The sequence below is a fragment of the Gordionus sp. m RMFG-2023 genome, chromosome 2 (genome assembly GCF_954871325.1).
Source record: "Gordionus sp. m RMFG-2023 chromosome 2, tfGorSpeb1-WG-v2, whole genome shotgun sequence".
NCBI classification, from domain to species: Eukaryota; Metazoa; Nematomorpha; class Gordioida; order Chordodea; family Parachordodidae; genus Gordionus; species Gordionus sp. m RMFG-2023.
In genome coordinates this window covers 44,950,782-44,970,978 of record NC_088776.1, presented here as the reverse complement: position 1 = coordinate 44,970,978, position 20,197 = coordinate 44,950,782, and the positions used below count along the sequence as shown (strand labels likewise).

At 26.1% G+C, this 20,197-nt stretch overlaps 2 protein-coding genes across 3 annotated transcripts; both read left to right on the top strand.

Moving 5' to 3' along the window:
- Positions 1-1,429: 1,429 nt before the first annotated feature.
- Positions 1,430-7,853, top strand: LOC135924912 (uncharacterized). Of its 2 annotated transcripts, none has more exons than XR_010571445.1 (4): positions 1,430-2,482; positions 2,585-2,792; positions 5,989-6,146; positions 7,772-7,853. XR_010571445.1 is itself a non-coding variant. In XM_065460038.1 (4 exons), exons 1-3 carry the CDS (start codon positions 2,105-2,107, stop codon positions 6,054-6,056), a joined length of 654 nt encoding a protein of 217 aa, XP_065316110.1. In that variant the 5' UTR covers positions 1,430-2,104; the 3' UTR covers positions 6,057-6,098; positions 7,772-7,799. The 2 variants fall into 2 exon arrangements, 1 of the variants encoding a protein (XP_065316110.1); XM_065460038.1 differs by having other exon boundaries at positions 5,989-6,098; positions 7,772-7,799.
- A 7,736-nt stretch (positions 7,854-15,589) lies between these two features.
- On the top strand, positions 15,590-16,958 carry LOC135924375 (uncharacterized). The gene is made up of 2 exons (XM_065459431.1): positions 15,590-15,899; positions 16,900-16,958. Exons 1-2 carry the CDS (start codon positions 15,590-15,592, stop codon positions 16,956-16,958), a joined length of 369 nt encoding a protein of 122 aa, XP_065315503.1.
- Positions 16,959-20,197: the final 3,239 nt, after the last annotated feature.

Here is a 20,197-nt window from a genome sequence, read left to right as displayed (position 1 = left end):
TTCATCGGTGCCTGTTTTACTTTTATCTACTTTTTATATTTATAATTAATTTTTTTTAATCATATTTTTCTTAATTTTTCATATTTTTTAATTTTTATCATATAGCTTTTTATATATTACTATTTAAAATAAATATACCTTTTATTATATGTATTTTTTTCTTAATTTAAGAAAATTAGAGAAAAAATTTAGAGAAAAAAAATTAAAAAAAAAGATAAATAAGTCAATAAAATCGCGTGATAAAATGTCGCGTAATAAACTGTCGCGTGATAGTTATCAAATGAATGAGTGATAAAGTGTCGCTAGACATGGGAAAATTTCTCGAGAAATTTGAGGAAAACTCGGGAAATAACAAAAAACAAATGAATAAAAAAAAGCAATATTGAATTTTTATTCAGGCTGTAGACTATTAATATAATAATGAGTATATATACTAATTTCAATAGTTTTGTCCAGTGATTCGAACCGAACCCGAACCCGGAGAAGTGAACCCTGGTTTTTAGAAAAAAACTCTGAACCCGAACCGAACCTGAACCCCATTTATAAAATTTTCAAAACCCCGAACCGAACCCAAGAATTTTATTTGAACCCGGGTTCAATCGGGTTCAGTGTATTATTTAAAATCATATATTAATATATGTAAATACAAATATTATATTTTCAAATTTCCAATTAAATGAAGTCTTAATAAATTTTAAACAACTTAATTCATTTATGCCATTTTTAAATTTATTCTCGATTCCTATTGGAGTGTTAAAAAATTTTAAACAATTGAATTAATTTACGCCATTTATTTTTAAATTTTTATCTTATTATTCTTAAAGATTATTAATTAGAAGAAAATGGTTAACAAATCAAAGTAAAAATTATTATATTGTTAATTTAAAAAATTCTAAACATCTAACTTAAAAATTGTTAAATGTAGGGCAGTTTTTGTGAACTTATTAAAATGATTTTAAAATTTATATCTGCTAATCATTTATTTTTGTTTCAGTTTAATTTTTACAAGATATTAATGAAGTAAATATTATAAATGAAATTAAATTTATAAATATCTCTTTTTTAATTCTGAAATCATTGCTATTTAAAAAAATTGTTCTCTTTTTATAGATTTAAGATTAAAGATAAAGTCATATTTGATAAGCATTTTACCCTTAATACAATAGAAAAAAAATCAATTTCATATTGCAAAGTAAAAATGTCTGGTAATCACTTGTCAAATTTAGAAAGACACCTGGAAAGAAATCACAACAATGAATATTTAAATTATTTAAATGAAAAAACCAAATATCAGGAATTGTTATTGGCAAAAAAACCTAAAATTAATATAGAAACCTTTTTTCCAAAAAAGCATATAAGTATAAATATATCATCTAATGATTTGATGAGTTCTATACTAGAACTTGTTACAGTAAATGGCCGGCCTTTATCAATTATTGAAGATTCGGGATTTCAAAGAATTATAAATCCACTCCTATCTGGGCTCAATTTAGTTATAAACAAAGAAAATTTATCCAGAACTATTAATAAAACAGCCCAATCAATTAGAGACAAAATATCGAGAGAGGTAGAAGGAAAATTAATAAGTTTAAAAGTTGATGCAGTTCAACGACTAGATAGGTCAATTCTTGGTGTAAATATTCAATTTATATCAAAGTCCATTATAAATTTGAGGACTCTTGGAATTGTAGAGCTGAAAGAGAGATGTACAGGAGAATATATAAAAGAGAATATATTAAAAACTCTACTAAAATTTAAAATTAATATTCAACAAATATACACAATTACTTCTGATAATGGTTGTAATTTTTTAAGAGCTATAAAGCTCCTGCAACCTGAAACTGATTATGATATAAGGAGTGAATCAGCAGATGAGGAAAATATGGATGTAAATGTATATAAATATGATATTGATGATATACAAAATACTTTTTTATCAACTATTATATCCTATCCGATTTATAGTGTACAGTGTGCAGCTCACACACTTCAGCTGGCACTTCAAGATGCTATAAAATTATCACCTATTGTGGAAACCATTGCAAAAGCTAGGAGCCTAAATTTAAAATTAAGACATCCCACTTACCAATAGTTATTAAAAAATATGAAATTCCCTAAGCCTGTGTTAGATTGCCACAGATGGCATTCAACCCATGATATGTTAGAAAGGCTGATTTTACTAAAACCCAATATCGAAGATTTTTTTACAGAGCAATCTGATTATTTATTGACTGAAGATTGGAAAGAGATAATAACGATTGTTGAAATTTTAAAACCGCTAAAAATCGCAACCAAACAATTCCAATCTGAACAGTTAACACTGACAGATTTTTATGCAGCATGGTTAAGATGCTGCATCGAACTGGAAAAAAATCCAAACCATTTTGCTCAATTACTATATTCTTGTCTTAAGAACAGAGAAGAAAGGTTTATAAAGAACGAAATTCTCTTAGCTGCCATATACCTGGACCCAAGATACAAGGTTAATTAAAAGCTTAGTAAATTAATTATTTTAGATTTATATTAAAATTGTTATTTTATGAAATATTTAAATATAAACAATATAAATCCTTAAATATTACAGGTATTACTTAGTGATGATGATAAGATTTGTGCGAAAAAACATCTTGTCAATTTATGGAGACGAATTAAAAGCTTAACAACGCCGATTTTATCTGATGATATTAGTTCCGATGAAGTTATTGAACAAGAAGATGATTTAGAGAAATTGATACAACTTAAAGAAAGGCAGGAGAAAATACTTAAAAGAGGGCCAACGATTGCTGAGAAAAGTATTGGAACAATAATTACTGGATTTAGCGATTATAAAAGATTAGATAAGAAGGAAAATATTTTGCATTTTTGAGAGTCTGCTAAGCTGGAATACCCTGAATTATATATTTTATTTAAAATCTTACTTGCTGTTCCTGCAACCCAAGTTAATTTTTCATATTTTCACATATAAATACATTTAACATAGGTTAGCGTTGAAAGATCTTTTTCACATTTGAAATTCATTCTTTCACCACATAGATCGAGGATGAGTGAACAACTCTTGGAAGATATTATGCTAATACGTCTAAATAAAATTTTTAAAATTGATACATGACTATATGCTTTGTATTTTTAACTATATTTGCCTATAAATAAAATAAAAAATTTATTTTTTATATCAAATTTATGCCTAGTTTTTTATTATGATTTAAATATAGAATTTTTTTTATCAACTCAAAAATTCTTGAACCCGAACCAAACCCGGGTTCAAAAATATTTCCCTAAACCGAACCCGAACCGAACCCACCTTTTTTTTATACCCCGAACCGAACCCGGGCAAAAATTTTGTCGGGTTCGCATTTTGTCGTTATCTTATTTTGTGGAGGCTCTAAATCAAATCTAAACGTCAATAATTAAGCAATTTGTCAACACTATAGTTTTCTGCATAAATAGGATATTGGCTTTTATGAAAACAAGTTTTCCGGCCTCCTCGTTTTTTAAAATCACATTTCAAGATTTTGGATAAATATTTTGAATGTAAATTGGTAATTATTTTCTCAATATTTTTTTGAAACGAAAATTATTATTAGTTAAAATAATAAATCTATTGGAAGTGAAGATATATATCAACAACATCATTTATTACTATGATTTTTTTTTCTAATTCCATGAAATAAACAAGAGAAAATTAAAAATTAAATTAACAATAAATTTGTTTCTAGTGATATCCAAAATTTTTAAGAGAAATAAATTTTAAAAAACCGTGAAATCGAAAATATATTAACCTTCGGTATCGTAGCACCCACAGTCTTAGATGATAGGGAGGAAATTAATCCTACTAACAGGTGACCATATAAAATATTATTTTTACCTAAGCCAAAAAGCGTTACTTAGAAATTTGTTCTAATTAATTAAAAATTTATTTTTTTAAAAAAAATTACGACATAATGTTATTTAACGTTTTTTTAGAGACAACATATTGTTTTTACAATAAATGTAAAAATTAAAAGAATAACTGCATGTTTCCAATAAATTTCCGATAAGGTTGAATAAGTCGTTGTTCAATCTCCACCTATAACCCGATATTGCATCCATAATGACAACAAACGATGTGGGCAAAAAACAAATTAAAGAAATAGTGAGAATGGATAACATGATTAGCGTTATATGATTTTTTTCGTAATTGATATGAGAAAACTTTATTTTGTTTCTATTTTTAACTACATCTTTACCATTCATTGTGTTAAAACGAATATCGTCGTAAAAGCTTGTAGGATTTTTCTTATAAGATATGGTGCGTATTTTACTTTTCTCAAAATTTGGCTTAAGATTATCATAATCATGGTTAATTTCCATTATTTTAATAGTGTTAAAATTTATCAACGTATTACGTTTCTCGGCTAGATAGAATTTATATTTGAAAATTAAAGCAATTTTGACAAAACACATTAATAATAATGGTAAGTAGGTTAGAGCTATTTCACGGCCGATTTCATAATAAAATAAAATTTTACCATAAATTGAGCCATTTAAAAATTTTGAATCTATTACATTCGTGTAAGCATGAGAACTGTTAGCCACCATTTTATTAAGTTCGATCCAATAAAGTTTGTTTAGCACAATTTTTAGCGGAATTCTTTGTTTTAAAATGGAAATTATCACTATATAATATTTAAAATATAATACTTGTGTGGAGAACAATTAAAATCATCTTTAGTTACAAATGTTTCATTTTTATTGTTTATCATTTGATTGATGGTGTATTTAAAAAACAAAGGAATCATCCAAACCGCACAATATGCATAAGTTACAGAAAGAATAACTCTATCTATCCTATTGGTCCCACAACACCATATCCTATTATATTTTAAGGGATAAGATATCAAGATGTATCTATCCAATGAAAAGCAGGCGACTGTGCACAGACTTACTTTAATAAAATAATTCAATAATATCAAATTTATTTTGAACAAATAGGACAAGAAATATTCCGTTAATATCCATTCCCATTTTTTGTACAATCCTATTTTATCTAGGATAAAGGGACCCAAAAATATGCAGGATAACAAATCTGATATAGCTAAGGATTTTAGGTATGTGTAGGCAATCGGGATAGAATGATGCCCTTTATTCTTGGTTTTTTTATTAAAAAATAAGATAATTAATAGCATATTCCCAACAATACCATTTAAAGCTAATATGGGAAATATTGTCGCAAAACTCCAAAACTCTAGAGTTTTTGTAAACATTTTTGATGAAACGATTCAAAAATTCATAATTCCACTTAACTTGTTTATATAGTAATTTTTGAATTATTTTTTTTATTTGCTCCAAATCGCTGGTTTTCCCCTAAAATTAATTTAGTTAAATAGATAGAAGTAAAAAAATTTTAATGACTTAAATTTACAAATTTCATAAATCATTTGCAGTAATGTGTTTGTAAGTCCCGTCATGACTGGCGTGAAAAAGTAATTTTAATGCCACTAGCAGGAATCTAATATAGCTTTGAATATCGATTAATACTATAAATTTATCGTATTTGGAATAAAATCGTATATATCATCTGAGTGTATATACTAAACATTAATGAAATATTTAAAAGTATATCATGATATTTAGTATCTCGCATTAAAATATAATATGCTCTTTAATAGTTTTTCTATATAAATTTTTAATAATAATTCAGTATAATTTTTGTTTGAATTTAAAACTTTGCCAATATTGCCATTAAATTTGGTTATAAAATATCAAGCTCAGGTATTAAAGCTATAAATATTCTTAAGTTATTACCTTTAGGTTAAAAAAGATTAATATTAGTAAAAGTTGCATATCAAAATTGTTTTAAAAAAATGAGAATAAGAGATAGTAAAATATAAATTTAGGCTATTTCATTTAGAAAAAAAAATAATAATGATTATTATTATAAATCCCGGAAGTAAAAATTTTAAACATTTTCATTATAATATTTTAGGATATTATTTTTTAATTATCAAGGGCATCCCAACATTATCCCTATGTATGTATTAATGTGTGGATCCAACATCCAGGGCTTCACGGGGTAGACTAGCCAAAGACAAGGCAAAGTGCCGCAAGATGGACATTAAGTACCGATTTTGGAAACCGTGATAAAAGGCATATTTTTTGTGAAAATGGTAACTTTTATAAAGGGTGTAGATAGTTTCTGATTTGTTCATTTAATAAAATTATATAAGTATTATAGTATATTTTTATTTAACATTTGAGCGTTGTTTATAGTTTGCTAATAAAGGAATACATGCTCTTAACCAACATCATTAAGAGCAAGTATTTTTTTTTAATTTTTTAAATAATTGGGCCATTATCATGCTATCTGCAAGCAATTGATAAATTTACTGCCCGGACTATTGCTGAAGTTTCTTAATTATCTATTTTTATATAAGCTAAAATTTATATATGGTTACAAATTTTTAGAATCTACAATATAATTGAGGCATGGTAGAGGAAACTGAGGGAGAAATAAATGCGCGTGGGATTAATTAGATAAGTCTGACTGGAGTTATATGTGACAAAATCCATTATTAATGTTATAGAGCAAGTTATATAAATTGGTGATGCCTACAGTCCTAATCAAAAATATGAGTGCCGAAGAATAAAGGGGGGGGGGGAAGTTCGGCTACAATGAGGTAAAAATGTTAAGGTGGATTACGACTGTGATTCATAAGTCATGTTTGTAATAGAAGTGTTGGGAAGTCTGAAGATGGTCCCTATGAAGACAAGAAAATTGATGAACACTGATTGATGATCATATGATGATAAGATCAGATGCTAAACGAAAACAACAAATTAACTAGCCACCAGAAATGGCAAGATACGAAATTTAAATATTCTATAAAGGGTCCAATAAAAAAAAATTATTGCAATTTTTCACATTACCTTTTATCATTTACTCTACAATAAAACCTGTTAGTTTGGGTACCGTTTCACCCAAGATTTTTGTCCAACTTGAACAGTTGCCCGATTTATCCAGACTTTACCTTATATTAGTAGTTAATAGGAATTTGATTGGAATCAAAACTTTGGTCAAATTAAGGAGTTGTCTGAATTATCTAGAGCCTTTATTAGATATGTTATATTGTATTTACATTCAGGCCAAGTGCATCTGCACACTGTAAAATAGATATAGAGCAAAGCTCGAGCTAAATATTTTAATAAATTTTACTCTTAAATTAGAGTTAAAAAAATAAAAAATCTATGTTGTAGTTATATATGGAAAGGATATGAATCTTCTGCCAAATAGTTTGTATCTGATTTCAAATTTAAATCCATTATGTAATTATATTTATGATCTGAATTAAACAATAATTGGAATTTTTAACACGTTTATTTACAAAATAAGTTCAATTTCAATTTATTTATCTTTTGATTTATATTAAATAGAAGTCTTCTATTACTGTATGTAATGTAATTGTATTCCATAAATATTTGAAATTAATTTTTTTTTTAAATACATGTACATCCTAAAATTAAATTTGATTTTATGTTTAATATTTTATTTTGTTCCTAATATTAAAGGTAATATATCTACTTTATATATATTCATATTTGGTTTAATCTTAATCCGGTTCAACTTATTAAAATAATAAACCATCGTTTCCATAATGTTCGAATAAAAATACGAAATATATAGGGTTTTACTCATGTTTACAATTATACCACAAAATACAAATAAGAATTAGTCCAATATTTAAAAACAAATGGACTTAATAAAACCATACTTTAATATATTAAATTTATACAGGTCATATTAATGAGCCCGCATCATCCCATGAAATTGGAAAGGATAATTCCGAATTGAAATCCTTAAATGAGTATGATCTGAATAGAGGTAATCGATTTTAAAGTATAACATTAATTTAATTCATTATGATTTTGATTAAAACGAAAAAACTTGGGTATTTATTACTAATCAAAAAATAATCATTGTTTAAATGTCTTTCTTTATAGGACTTTTAATAGTTTCATACACAAAAGCGGAAATTTATTTTTTCTTAATATTATGTAAAAACGAAAGATAAAGAGATTCGAATCATATATCTATTCGATTTAAAAATATTCAATTTTGCCCAAGTAAGGGTTACATATATTTATTCTCAGGTGGAAGATCGGCTAAAGGTGTGTAGCTTAATAATATTTTTGTATGTCACAACAGAAACAAGATCCATTTACATAAAACTATTATGATAATTTGAACTTTTAATTTTTATAAACCCGTACCCGGCTCGGCCCAGAAACCAGACCCAGAAAAAAATAATGTTTTTAAAAATCGGGGCTGGGCTTAAAATATCTTTAAAAATTAAAAATCTATGTCAGGCCTGACTTAAAGAAATATAAATTGAAAATTCGGGTAGCGCGAATTTTATTAAATTAAATTCAAACGGAAAATTTTTGAAAAGAATATATAGTGTATTGTGATGATTTAATGAAACATATTGAGCATTAAATTAAAACCCATTCATATAAAATGATAATATTTGCAAAAATAATTAAAATATAAACAAAGCATTGTTGAAATTTCTTTTGTTGTACATTTGTAAAGATTATAATTATATATGCATGTGTTTAAATTAAATCGTCAATATTCATTAAATCATCACAACACTGTAATAAAGCTTTTAATATTCATTTACCTGACATATTTTCAATTTCCTTTTTGAAACAATTTCTAGACTACAGCCAAAATTTTGAAATAACGAACGATAAGGGTTGATTTTTTAAAATCTGGATTAGGTATGAAATGCTAACCTTCTGCAGGTCCCTCATAAATATGGTGAAGATCGCTAATGAGGTGCGGCTATTGGTAGTTGAAACTATTATAATTAGAATTAATCATTACTCTAGGTCCTTAATACTGTAACAGGTTAGGGTTGTAATATTCATATTATAATGTTCTATATTTTTTTTATAAACTTATCAGAATATAAAGATAATAGTAAAATTGTATGTTATTTATAAATTTAATACAAAAGGGTAACAACTAAAGATTATATTTTAATTTGGGAACATATTGAAACTAAAAAAAGAAGTGAAAGCAATTATTTAAACATAAACATCTATTTAAATATTTAAAAAAATTATGTAAAACTTAATTTTGCTAAACCATCATGTCAAAATAAAATGTCATTAAATGAATATTTTTTTCTATTACCAGAGTATTAAAATATTTTTAAAAATTTTAACTAGTCTTTAACAAGCGCGTACTCATTGCCCCCCCCCCATAACCTCTGAAAAAAAAAATTTAATTTAAAAAATAATTTTTAGATAGAAAATTTTTTTTTTAATTTTTTTCTTATTGCGAATAATTTTATTTAAAATTTATAAATAAAATTATATAAAATATGAAAATGAAATATATTTAAAAAAACAAATAAGAATTTTCAATTTTAAATGATAACATGGTTTAAAAATATATATTAAAAATTATATGTAAAATATTAAATAACAATAAAAATATATTGTAAAATATTAAATAACAATAAAAATAAAAATATAATGTAAATTTTTTCTAACATAGTTAAATTAGATATTTATAATTTTAATAATAAAATTTATATTGTTAAACTAATTAGATTTTAAAAATTTTATTTAATATTTTATAATTTTTTAAATAAAAGAAAAATCATTTAATTTGGTAAATAAGAAAGTAAAGGTGATAACTAATATGTTTGGGATTAAAAATTTTAAACCTAGAATAGATTATAGATAGTCCAATCGCTTAAATATTGATGCATCTACGATTGAGGATTTTTATAAAATAAATATTTTTACTCCCCTTATTGATACATTTTTATTTCAATTAAAGGAAAGATTTATTAGTCACAATTTTATTCTAAACAGCTTTCATTTTCTTTTACCGGTTGAGTCTGAATACACTTAAAACGCGAGAGGATATTAGGTCTCAGAGTTTTATTCTGATGAATTATTAGGATCGTATGATAAGTTACTTTTCGAATTTTGGTATAAAAATTTTGACAGAATAGAGTACTCTTTAAAACCAAAAAATGCTTTGCAGGCCCTTTCCATGTGTAGTAGCACTTTAGATTACCTGCCTAATATAAAAACTATTTTAGCTACCTTACCGATTAACACCTGCACTAATGAAGGTCTTCTTCAATTTTGAAAAGGTTAAAACCCTATTTTAGAAATAGCACCGGTGAAAGCCGTTTAAATGATTCGTAATATTAAATATTTATAAGGAGATTATTCTAGATAAAAATTTGATTCAAGATAAATTATTCAAATCTCAGAGAAAAATACACCTCTCTTTATAAATTTAAATCATAAAATTGCTATATTATTATAACATAAAATTTTTATATTCAATAAGTAATTATAATGAATTCTTAGTCATAATATTTATATATTATACTATTTTTAATAAAAATATCGTATTTGCAATAAGAATTAGTGATCTGTATCAGGCCCAACTTTTCAAGCCCGGCCCGAAATTATTTTGAAAATGTTTTGCCTGCCCGAACCCTAAATTTTTTTTAAAAAGTTTTGTCGGCCTGGCCTGAATTTATTTAAATATAGAAATTCCTTTTTATAATTACTAAAAATGAAAGATATATGTTACATGGCGTCTAGTTTTTATAAAAAAAATCAAATATTTTTATTTTACATAAAAAATTTAACATAAAATTGATATATTTAGATATATTTTTAAAAAAATTCCAAGGCCCGATCCAACCCGACCCGAATATTTTTTAAAAATATTGGAACCCGATTTTCCTACTTTTGCAGATCTCTAATAAGAATTATTAATGTTTTATTAATATACTCATTTGTTATCATTAAAATAATACATAGTTAAATAAAGGGGTGTTATTTATACTAAAGTATTTTAATAATAAATAAAATCTATAATGAAATTCTCTGTAAAATTATGTTATACTTATATGCAAAAATTTAATTAAGATAATTATTTTTAACATAGAATAAGATATATTGAGTGTCATAAAATATAGGAGGTTTTTTTTTGGGGATGGGGGGGGGGGGACGATTTTATTCTTCTTTCTACACCGAATGGATTGAATTAATTTACAATTGACTAAACATTGATAAAATTTTCAGAATAATGCTTTCAGTCGCGTAATAATCATAAATTTGGCCAAAATTTTGTTACTAATATTTTTTTCATTTATGCTGGCTACTATAGTGGTTAGACACTAATAAAGCACAAAATATTGGCAAATTTCCCCCCCCCCATGTATCAATCCTGGCTACGCCACTGCGCGTACGCAGGGATTTGGTCTGGGGGGAGGGATAATAAATTTTTTAAGAAATATTATAGTTATTTAAAATTATTAAGCATATTTATTAGGACTAATAACTTTTCTAATACACAATTTTAAATTATGGGAATTATAAAAAAATTATATATATAAACCGGCATTGAAAAACTATAAAATAAATGTGAATTATAAAATAAAAATAACCACCATATGAATCACTTAAATGACCCAAAATTGAAATTTGAATATTTTTAACCTTTAAAATTTATATATTAATTATAAAACATTTAAATGTTGGATAAATCACAAAAAGTTTCTTAGGAATAATTGTATTTTATATATTTTGAGCTAATTTTTCAATTATCTCATCCTTGCTTGGCGTTAAATGCATATGAATATTCAAAAGATCCAAACCATTCAATCTAATTTCAGAAGTTGTATTTCATTTCATAGGTATGTTTTTCAGAGACTTGCAGGCCCGGCTTCCAGGCCGGACCTTAAATTTTTTTAAAAAAATATTTTAAAACCAAATATTTAAAATCGCCATTATTAACTATAGAAATCAAAAAAATATAATATATTTTAAAAAAATTCGGGCCGGGCCTGAAAATTTTTTTTAAAAAAAAACCCGGGCCAAAAAAATTTTGAAAAAAAAATCCAGTCCGTGGCCTGCAAGTGGTATATCTGCAGGGCTCTGTTATTCTTCTTAAAAAAGAGAATATTTTATCATTAGTTTACTAATGGGAAGAGTTGCTAATATATATATATATAACCATTTTAATACATTGGGAATATAATCTAAATGTATTTGAAATAATGCAAAGCATCCATAGCATTTTTTGGGATTGTATTAACCATAGTTATTCAGCTAATAATGCATCATAAGATACTTTAACATCTTCATGATAAAAATTTAACAAATATTTTTATTTTTTTTCTATCACCATCTGAAAAAGGTTGGAAAGCTTTTGTGGAAGTAATATTTGGTAAGTGCTGCATGATGAATTAAAAACCATTCATTTATTTGGGTTATAAATGTATCTAAGAGAGGGGACATTTGTTTTATAATACTCTTCTACTGATCCTTTATTAATGTTTTGACAATGAGCTTGCTTGCTGCAAGTCGAGGGGGACAAATATTAAACACGTATAGCTCTGCTTTTGACTCAACAATAACATATAAACAGGGGCGGACTGGCGACGCTCCAGCCTTGTGAACATTTTTTTATAGCAACCTCATTTATATGGGGGCGAAGTCCCCATACCCCCATTTTGCGGGCTTTCGGCCCGCTTTTGTCCGGTCTTCGACCGGGTTCCCTTAAATGGCTTCTTATTTTTTGAAAATAAGTTGAAACGTTTTATATTTTTAGTAAAAAAAAAAAAGAATAGTATTATATAATAATCATATATTTTATTAATGCACATCTAAAATCATATTCATTACCTATATAAAATAATATTCATCTAAAATATATATTTTATATTAGATTTACAACGATATTGCACTATAAAATCAAATCATATTTTATAAAATCAGGCACCGATCATGTTGTAAATAATATTAATAAGATTTTAATAAAAGAATAAAGAAAATATATAAATTTACGTTAATAAATCTCTCATTAACTTTGAACCTTTGCGCAAATATACAGGAATATCTTCTAGTTCAATCTACTAATAGTTCTCGTTCAACTTACATCATTAAAAACGCTTCTAATTTTTCTTGGTCAATATTAGCTCTCAGCTTATTTTTATAATTTTTAATTTACTAAATGCTTTCTCGCAATTAACCTGCGTAAAAGTTAAAATGTATTCATAAGCCAAAAATAAATTAGTGTCACTTGTATGCTTATTGTATCTTTTAAGAATTTCATACTCGCATATTAAACACTTGGTACATTTATTATCACACTCTGATTTATTATCATATTGTAATATTCCATCTTCTTCATTTGACTCCTCACTTGTACATGCGATATCATCGTCCGTTTCATTTAATTCTACTACAAAATCTTTGAATACACTGGCAAATGAACATTATTCGTTATAAAATTTATCACTCAATATATATGCCAATTGTGCCAGTTTTTCCAAGGCCTTTTCAGAAATACCTTTACTATTTATTTCATCAAAATGTCTTGTATACAAATATAGCACATTCAAGATAAGCTTCAATTCGCAGAAAGTAGTTCCGGATAGGACTAAATAGTTCGAACCTATAAAGGTCAATCGATTCTTGAGGACGTTCATCTTGACATTTGTCACTATATATTCTCTTCGCTCGTCTTATTCGATCTTTTTACAGAGCATTTTTCAGATACTCTCCGAGAGCTATAAATATGAAAATGTTTCATTTAAATTATCAGCCATTTTATTGCTTTATTTTGAATCGATGTAATAATCGATGAGACAGAAGATTTAGCATCTTCTTTCAATTTCCATGCTGACAAAGTACCTAATTTTTTAGTTTGAAGACAGTGGCCCCATTATTTTAAAAATTTTCAAATATATTATAGCTGTACTTAGAGTCATAAATTTACATATATTATCTAGTTTTTGTCTCAAATTATTTATTATCTATTATAAATTGAAGTGCCTATATCGTTATTGAGAGCAAGCTCTCTTTATATCCATCTAAGGGCTTTTTCACGTGCCCACCACCTTATCTCACCTATTTTTAGCAGCCTTCTCAACTTATTTTGGCCAGATGAATTATTCTATTTCACCCAAGCATCCATCCTTTTATCTAATTCACCGACCTGGATTTTATTTGATTTCAATCAATTAAGAACAAGAAATGTTGGCCATATTATTTCTACAATAAATCAATGTATAAAAATATAATATAATAAATTAATCACTTAGACTCTACTCAAACGGAAGCGTTTTCACTTCATTTGAAAAAAAACAAAGAAAAGAAAGTGGTAATGATGTGTAGCGTCAAGCGATGTTATTGATATATTATTTAAATTATAGTAAACGACATGATAATTCTCAAGGAATGTGATATTTAAATCATAGAGATATCATTAAAAATAAATAAATGATAAGAGAAAATAATGTGAACATAATAATAATTTTATTCTAATCGGACTCTATTTTGATATTTTCCTCTGATCGGCCTCAAAAATCGACATTTTCTCCCGGTCTCGTGGGCAAAATGCCCACCGGGTCTTATGGCCAGTCCGCCCCTGCATATAAAATATGAATCAACATTAGCTCTAATTTCCTTGAGTTCTAATAAAATGCTCTGCGCTATTCTCATCTTCTTAATCAGTCAATGTCATTTTTTGAAAAGTATTACATAAATAGTTGTATAATTAAATAATACATTCTAATGAGAAAAAAAAATTTGGAATCAGCATTGAATCCAATAATTTTCTTGCTTCTGAGGAAATATTTCTTTTAAGCCATTGTGATATTTCAGTAATAGCATTCATAATCGGCTCTTCTAACTCCATAAAAGCTGTTACTGCGTGATGGCGGAGACTAGATCTCGTTGGACAAGCTTACAATTTCTTTCTCCCTGTTGGACAAGGAGTTTCAGGGATAATTATTATTTGACTAGAAATTTAGATAAATATTACGCCACTAAAATTTGAAAATAATAGGTAAATATTCCAAGGAAAACTTGAAATCGAAGTTGATAAAATAAGTAGATGAATGTGAAAAATAAATGTAATTAAATATATATATATGAGATAGGAATAAAATGTTAACAAATATATAAATTAATATTAACAATTATATTTTTGAAAAATATAATCAGGCATTTGCATTTTTTGGCTTTGGGGGGGGGGGGGGGGGGGGTTGTCTTTAGCTAATCTTTTTAAGATTAATTAGGGGAGGGGAGGGGGTGATGCCAATTATCTTGTGAATTTGTCTTCGAACAATCTTTTGTTTCTTCTAATCTATAATTTAAATTGTTGTCCTAAGAAAACAGAAGTATATATAATAAGTCTTAGTTAGCATTTGTATTATGAGCTTTTCCTTTTTAAATCTGAACCTTTTTAAGTTCTATTTTACAAGAATATATAAATTATTTATTCTTACTCTTTCAGTCTTGTCTGAACTTTAAGAAATAATTTCCAGCATTAAGTATTTTTTTTGTTCTCAACTTTTAAAGATTTTTTATTCTTAGCATTTCGATTAAACATATATTATATTTTGGGTAAAATAAAGCAGAAAAAAATTTTGTAAATGTAATTATGTTGAAAATATTTAACATATCGTTTACATTTAATATTATATACCTCTTTTTTAGTTTCTGGTTATCAAATCATCATACTAATTAATTATATTTGCCATATTTATTTATAGATGTAATGATTAAAAATAACCAACTAGAACGAATAAAAAGAAATCAACATAAGGATAAATATGACAAGAAAAAGGATAAAGACAAAAAGAAAAGAAAAGCTAAGAACAAAATTAAAGGCAAAAAAGACAAAAGGAAGGCCAAAGATAAAACAAATAAAAAGAAAAGCAGTGATAAAAAAGATAAAAAGGATAAAAAAGATAAAAAGGATAAAAAAGATAAAAAAGATAAAAAAGATAAAAAAGATAAAAAGAAAAACAAAGACAAAGACAAAGACAAAGACAAAGACAAAAAAGATGAACAACCTATTGTTTCAGGTAAAAAATTTTTATTCCATTCTTTTTGTAGCAAAACTAATTAAACTATGATAAAAAAAAATTCAATAATAGCTAAAAAAAAAAAAAGGTACACTAGGATTATTAAAAAAATTAAATAAACGGCGCGATATTAAAACACTGATAGTTGCATTTTAAGTAAGCTAAGTCATAAAATTATTTTTAATATCGTAATTTTTTACTTTGTAATTTTTGTGGGACAATTTTTGTTTTGTGAACTACTATGAAACTGGGTTAGAACTTAGAAGGAGATATTGTGAACGTAGTCTTATTTTTGTTTAAGGAATGAAAATCAGAGAAATTATTTTTAAAAAATGTTCAGAACACCAGAATTGAGTTTCAAACCCTGTTCACAGTCGCAATCAATGGATTTCGTTTTTTGAATTAAAAAAAATAGAATCAAACGAAATCACTTTCCTCATATTAAAATTAATAATAGTAAAAAATGTAGTATTTAACAGAAACTAGCAAATAGTGAACATATTTATAATTTTATATAATAATTATTATTTTGAGAGTTTAAAATGAGAAGATTAGGGTTATGCAAATCGCATATCTTTTTAAGTCTATAACTTTCTTGACTTTTTTTATTTCGAGGATGTACCATTATCAATAATAATTTACAAATAAATATGATTACTATCACAATGTAATAATATATTAACCTTTCATTTATCATTTCACTTTTTGTAAAAGTAGTGTTGTCCAGCAAGCCCTAACTGTGGGGTTAATCAACGCCTTATGAAGCTTCATAGAACATTTAATTTACTGCCTTACTTATAATGGACAAAAATATCATTTTTTTTAGTTAGAATCTTTATGTATTTTGTTTGAGAGTCAAATATATATATATATAAATATAACAATTTTGATAATTATAAATTTTTAGAACATATAAATTATTTGTTCCTTTGATTTTTTATAATATCTATAATTTTTTTTTATAATATTTACTAAAAAAATATTTTATGGCATATTCAAGGTTCAAAGTATGCTGGTTTCAAAAACCCCACTAGCACTAGCTTTACTAGTGACGATTAAAATAATAAGATACCATTAATTCAAACTGCTAATTTCCGCATAAATGCAGACTAGCTTATTAGAGCAAAGTATAAATATCATGGTGTCTGACATGTCCCATGGTTTATCCAGCCTCGGTTTACTTTATCAGTTTTGTTAAAATTATACGATTTTAAGTTTAGAAATGATATTCTACAAGTTTAATAAAACGGTAGGTAATTTCGATTAAACAAAAATTTGTTTTAAAAATAGGAATGCGAGATTTTCAAGAATTTTAATACAAGAAAAACAACTAGTTAAGTAGAATTTGGAACCAGGTTTAATCTATTGATAAAAATAAGAGTAACCTTACTAACCTTAAAACATCTACAAGTTTTAAAACGGCGAATTATATGTTGTATATTCATCAAATGCATAAAAATTTAATTAATTATAAAATTGATTATTTTTATTATTATAGAAATAAAGGATGTAAATTCACAATCTGAATATTGATGAAAATCCTTAAATAAGTGATTTATTATGAAACATGTAATTTGGAAAAAATAAAGCTGTTATGATCAATGACACGAATCTTAAAGCCTTCCTCAGTCTTACATATTTTTAATATCTTACTATAACAATACCTCTATTTTTGCATTTAAGTTTCAGTTTCATGTCTATTCTTTAAATATATAATGCTTTATAGTGTTAAAGGGTCAAAAAAGCCTTATATTTTATCATTCATTTTGTGAACATTTGCATTTTTTGTTACACACACATATTTTTTATAAATTTATTGTTTATTTTAAAAAAATATATTTTGGCACGCTAAGGCAATAATTAATGCAACAAAGTTTCATTATTTGTAATTTATACATTCTTATATATTTACATGTTTGTTGATTATTCTTATATTATATAAATAAAATTCGAAATAGATTATTCAAAAAGGTTTCTAAATATAAGGCAATTAAAATATAAAACAATCTTAACCAAGTAGCAAATAATCAAGCTTTCATTAGAAACATGTTGTTTTACAAAAACATATAAGGAAATCGCAGTTAGGAAAGTTAAACGTCCATCATTGGTAAGGTGTCTTTGGAGTGTATCCCATTACATCGTGTGATATAATGTTCGACATTATCATAATAATTAAACAGTGTGTGATCAATAGAATATCTTAAGGACAGCATTCCTATGAAGGGGTGGGGGGGGGGGGAGGGTTCTCGGTAGAATGTCACAAAGACGTTCATCTTTTGTTAAGTGTATATTTATTATCAATCTTACATTCTACTCTATTTGATTTCTTTTTTTTTTCTTTTTTAATATTTCCTTTCTTGCTAATTCTTTTACTTTTTTGTATGCTAAAAAAATTCCCTCATTTCTGCCTCCCTAAATTTCAACATGGATACTGTCAAAAATATGATTATAATTTATTAAAATGAAAATCATTTTCCTTCTCTGGCAGTTTCGATAACTGACCCGCTCCTGTTGTTACGCATCTGGGATTTTGTTCTTAAATGTTTTTTTTTTAATATATAGCAAACTTCTGATGATATCTTCATACTTTTTAATATATTTTAAATGCAAAGATGGTAAAGAAAAATATTGTAATTTATTTTACCCCTTTGTTGTATTTTTTAAGCCATCTATGTAAATGTCTCTAAACCTTTTCAAAATAGGCTAATCCTTTTCCCTTCGTTGCTGATTTTCCCCACTTAAGGGCACTTAATAAACAAACTATACAGTTTTTATTCAAATATATATCGCATCCATTTATTAATTATAATTGTTTTATTTAATAAATATAGCAGTGGAGTAGCTACGGGAAAGGGGGGGGGGTGGTTGGACCGCTCCTAGAGCAAAATTTTTTTTAGATTATACGTTCAAAAGACTCAAAAGTGACTATATAAAATAAATTACCATGAATATTTATATTTTTTTGGTTTTGATGTTTGTGGAAGGATATTATATTACTAGAAATTATTCTGGATAGTATTATTATAAAGTCATTGAGAATAATCTACTAAATTATAATAACATGTTATTGATACATTTAAGAAATATATTTATTATATATTATCTAAAATATGGTTCCCCCAGAGCAACGTTCAAAAAATACTTTAATTCAAATAAATACCCCAACAAGATAATATTTTAAATAAAAAGTTTGTTGAATATTATTATGAACTTTAAAAATCTAGGACTACGATATTATAAGAAAAACAAATATGATTTTTAAGAAAAACCCGGCCGAAGACCGGGCGTTAAAGGAGGCGTGGGGGCGGACCCCCTCTAAGGCCTAGCTATGCCACTGAAATATAGGTAGGATAAAAAAATGGCCAGAAAAGTGAAAAAAGCAGAAAAAGTAAAAAAATGGAGGAAAATTAAAAACATAAAAGGGATTTCAGCTCAGAATTAAGAAAAGTGTTTTAGTAAAAAGAGTGAATAATATATAGTTATGTATATCGTTTATATCCGCAGTAAGTGAAAATATCACAAGGCTAATATATATCTTTTTAAATTAATAATTGGTTATTAAATAAATATACACTACATAAATTATATAATACAACACATAGCAAGGTTAAATAAAAGTACCGTGTTAAGAACAAACATAAAGATAAAAAAACTGGAAAAATTAAGGGTAAATTTAGAAAGAATTACTTCTAATCTAAGTTTTAATACATAGGAGTAGCCAGGATTGTAATAATGGGAGGGGGGGGGGGGAATGCTATTAGGGTTTTTTCTCGTGAGTTTATTAAAGGTCATTGTAGACCTTTGGCTGTGATGGATTTTTATAAAAATGTATTTTTACTAAAATTTTAAATAATTGTGGTAATTTAAAAGTTATTAACTTTAACTTTTTCTTCATATTCTTTTTGATAGTAATATTTTATCATTTTTTTGGAGGGGGGGGGGAGGTTTATTAACATAAAATAACATTTACGAGAACAGGCAAATTTCCGAAGCCCCCTTCCCCGGCTACGCCAATGTAAAATAAATAATGTCCGATTCTATTCGCATACTTATAATTATATACCTATATTTTGTCCGGAAATGCATAATTAATTCATTTTATGTTTCAAAATTATAATAAATAAGATATTTTAAAATATCAAATCCTTGTTAAAAAATTAATCTAAATTTAAGGGCATATTTTAGTGAGGCCGTCATAGTTCACCTTTTAATTACAGATTTTTCCTATGTAGTAATATAAATTACTGTTTTTTAACATTGCGGAAATAGAAAAAAAAAATTTAATATCACTTAATTCA

Coding starts and splice junctions, on each gene's coding strand:
- LOC135924375 (XM_065459431.1), top strand. CDS start 15,590: ATGATTAAAAATAACCAACTAGAACGAATAAAAAGAAATCAACATAAG. Junction 15,900..16,899: donor TGAACAACCTATTGTTTCAG/GTAAAAAATTTT, acceptor GGCATATTCAAG/GTTCAAAGTATGCTGGTTTC.
- LOC135924912 (XM_065460038.1), top strand. CDS start 2,105: ATGAAATTCCCTAAGCCTGTGTTAGATTGCCACAGATGGCATTCAACC. Junction 2,483..2,584: donor ACCTGGACCCAAGATACAAG/GTTAATTAAAAG, acceptor TAAATATTACAG/GTATTACTTAGTGATGATGA. Junction 2,793..5,988: donor GCCAACGATTGCTGAGAAAA/GTATTGGAACAA, acceptor TTAATTATCAAG/GGCATCCCAACATTATCCCT.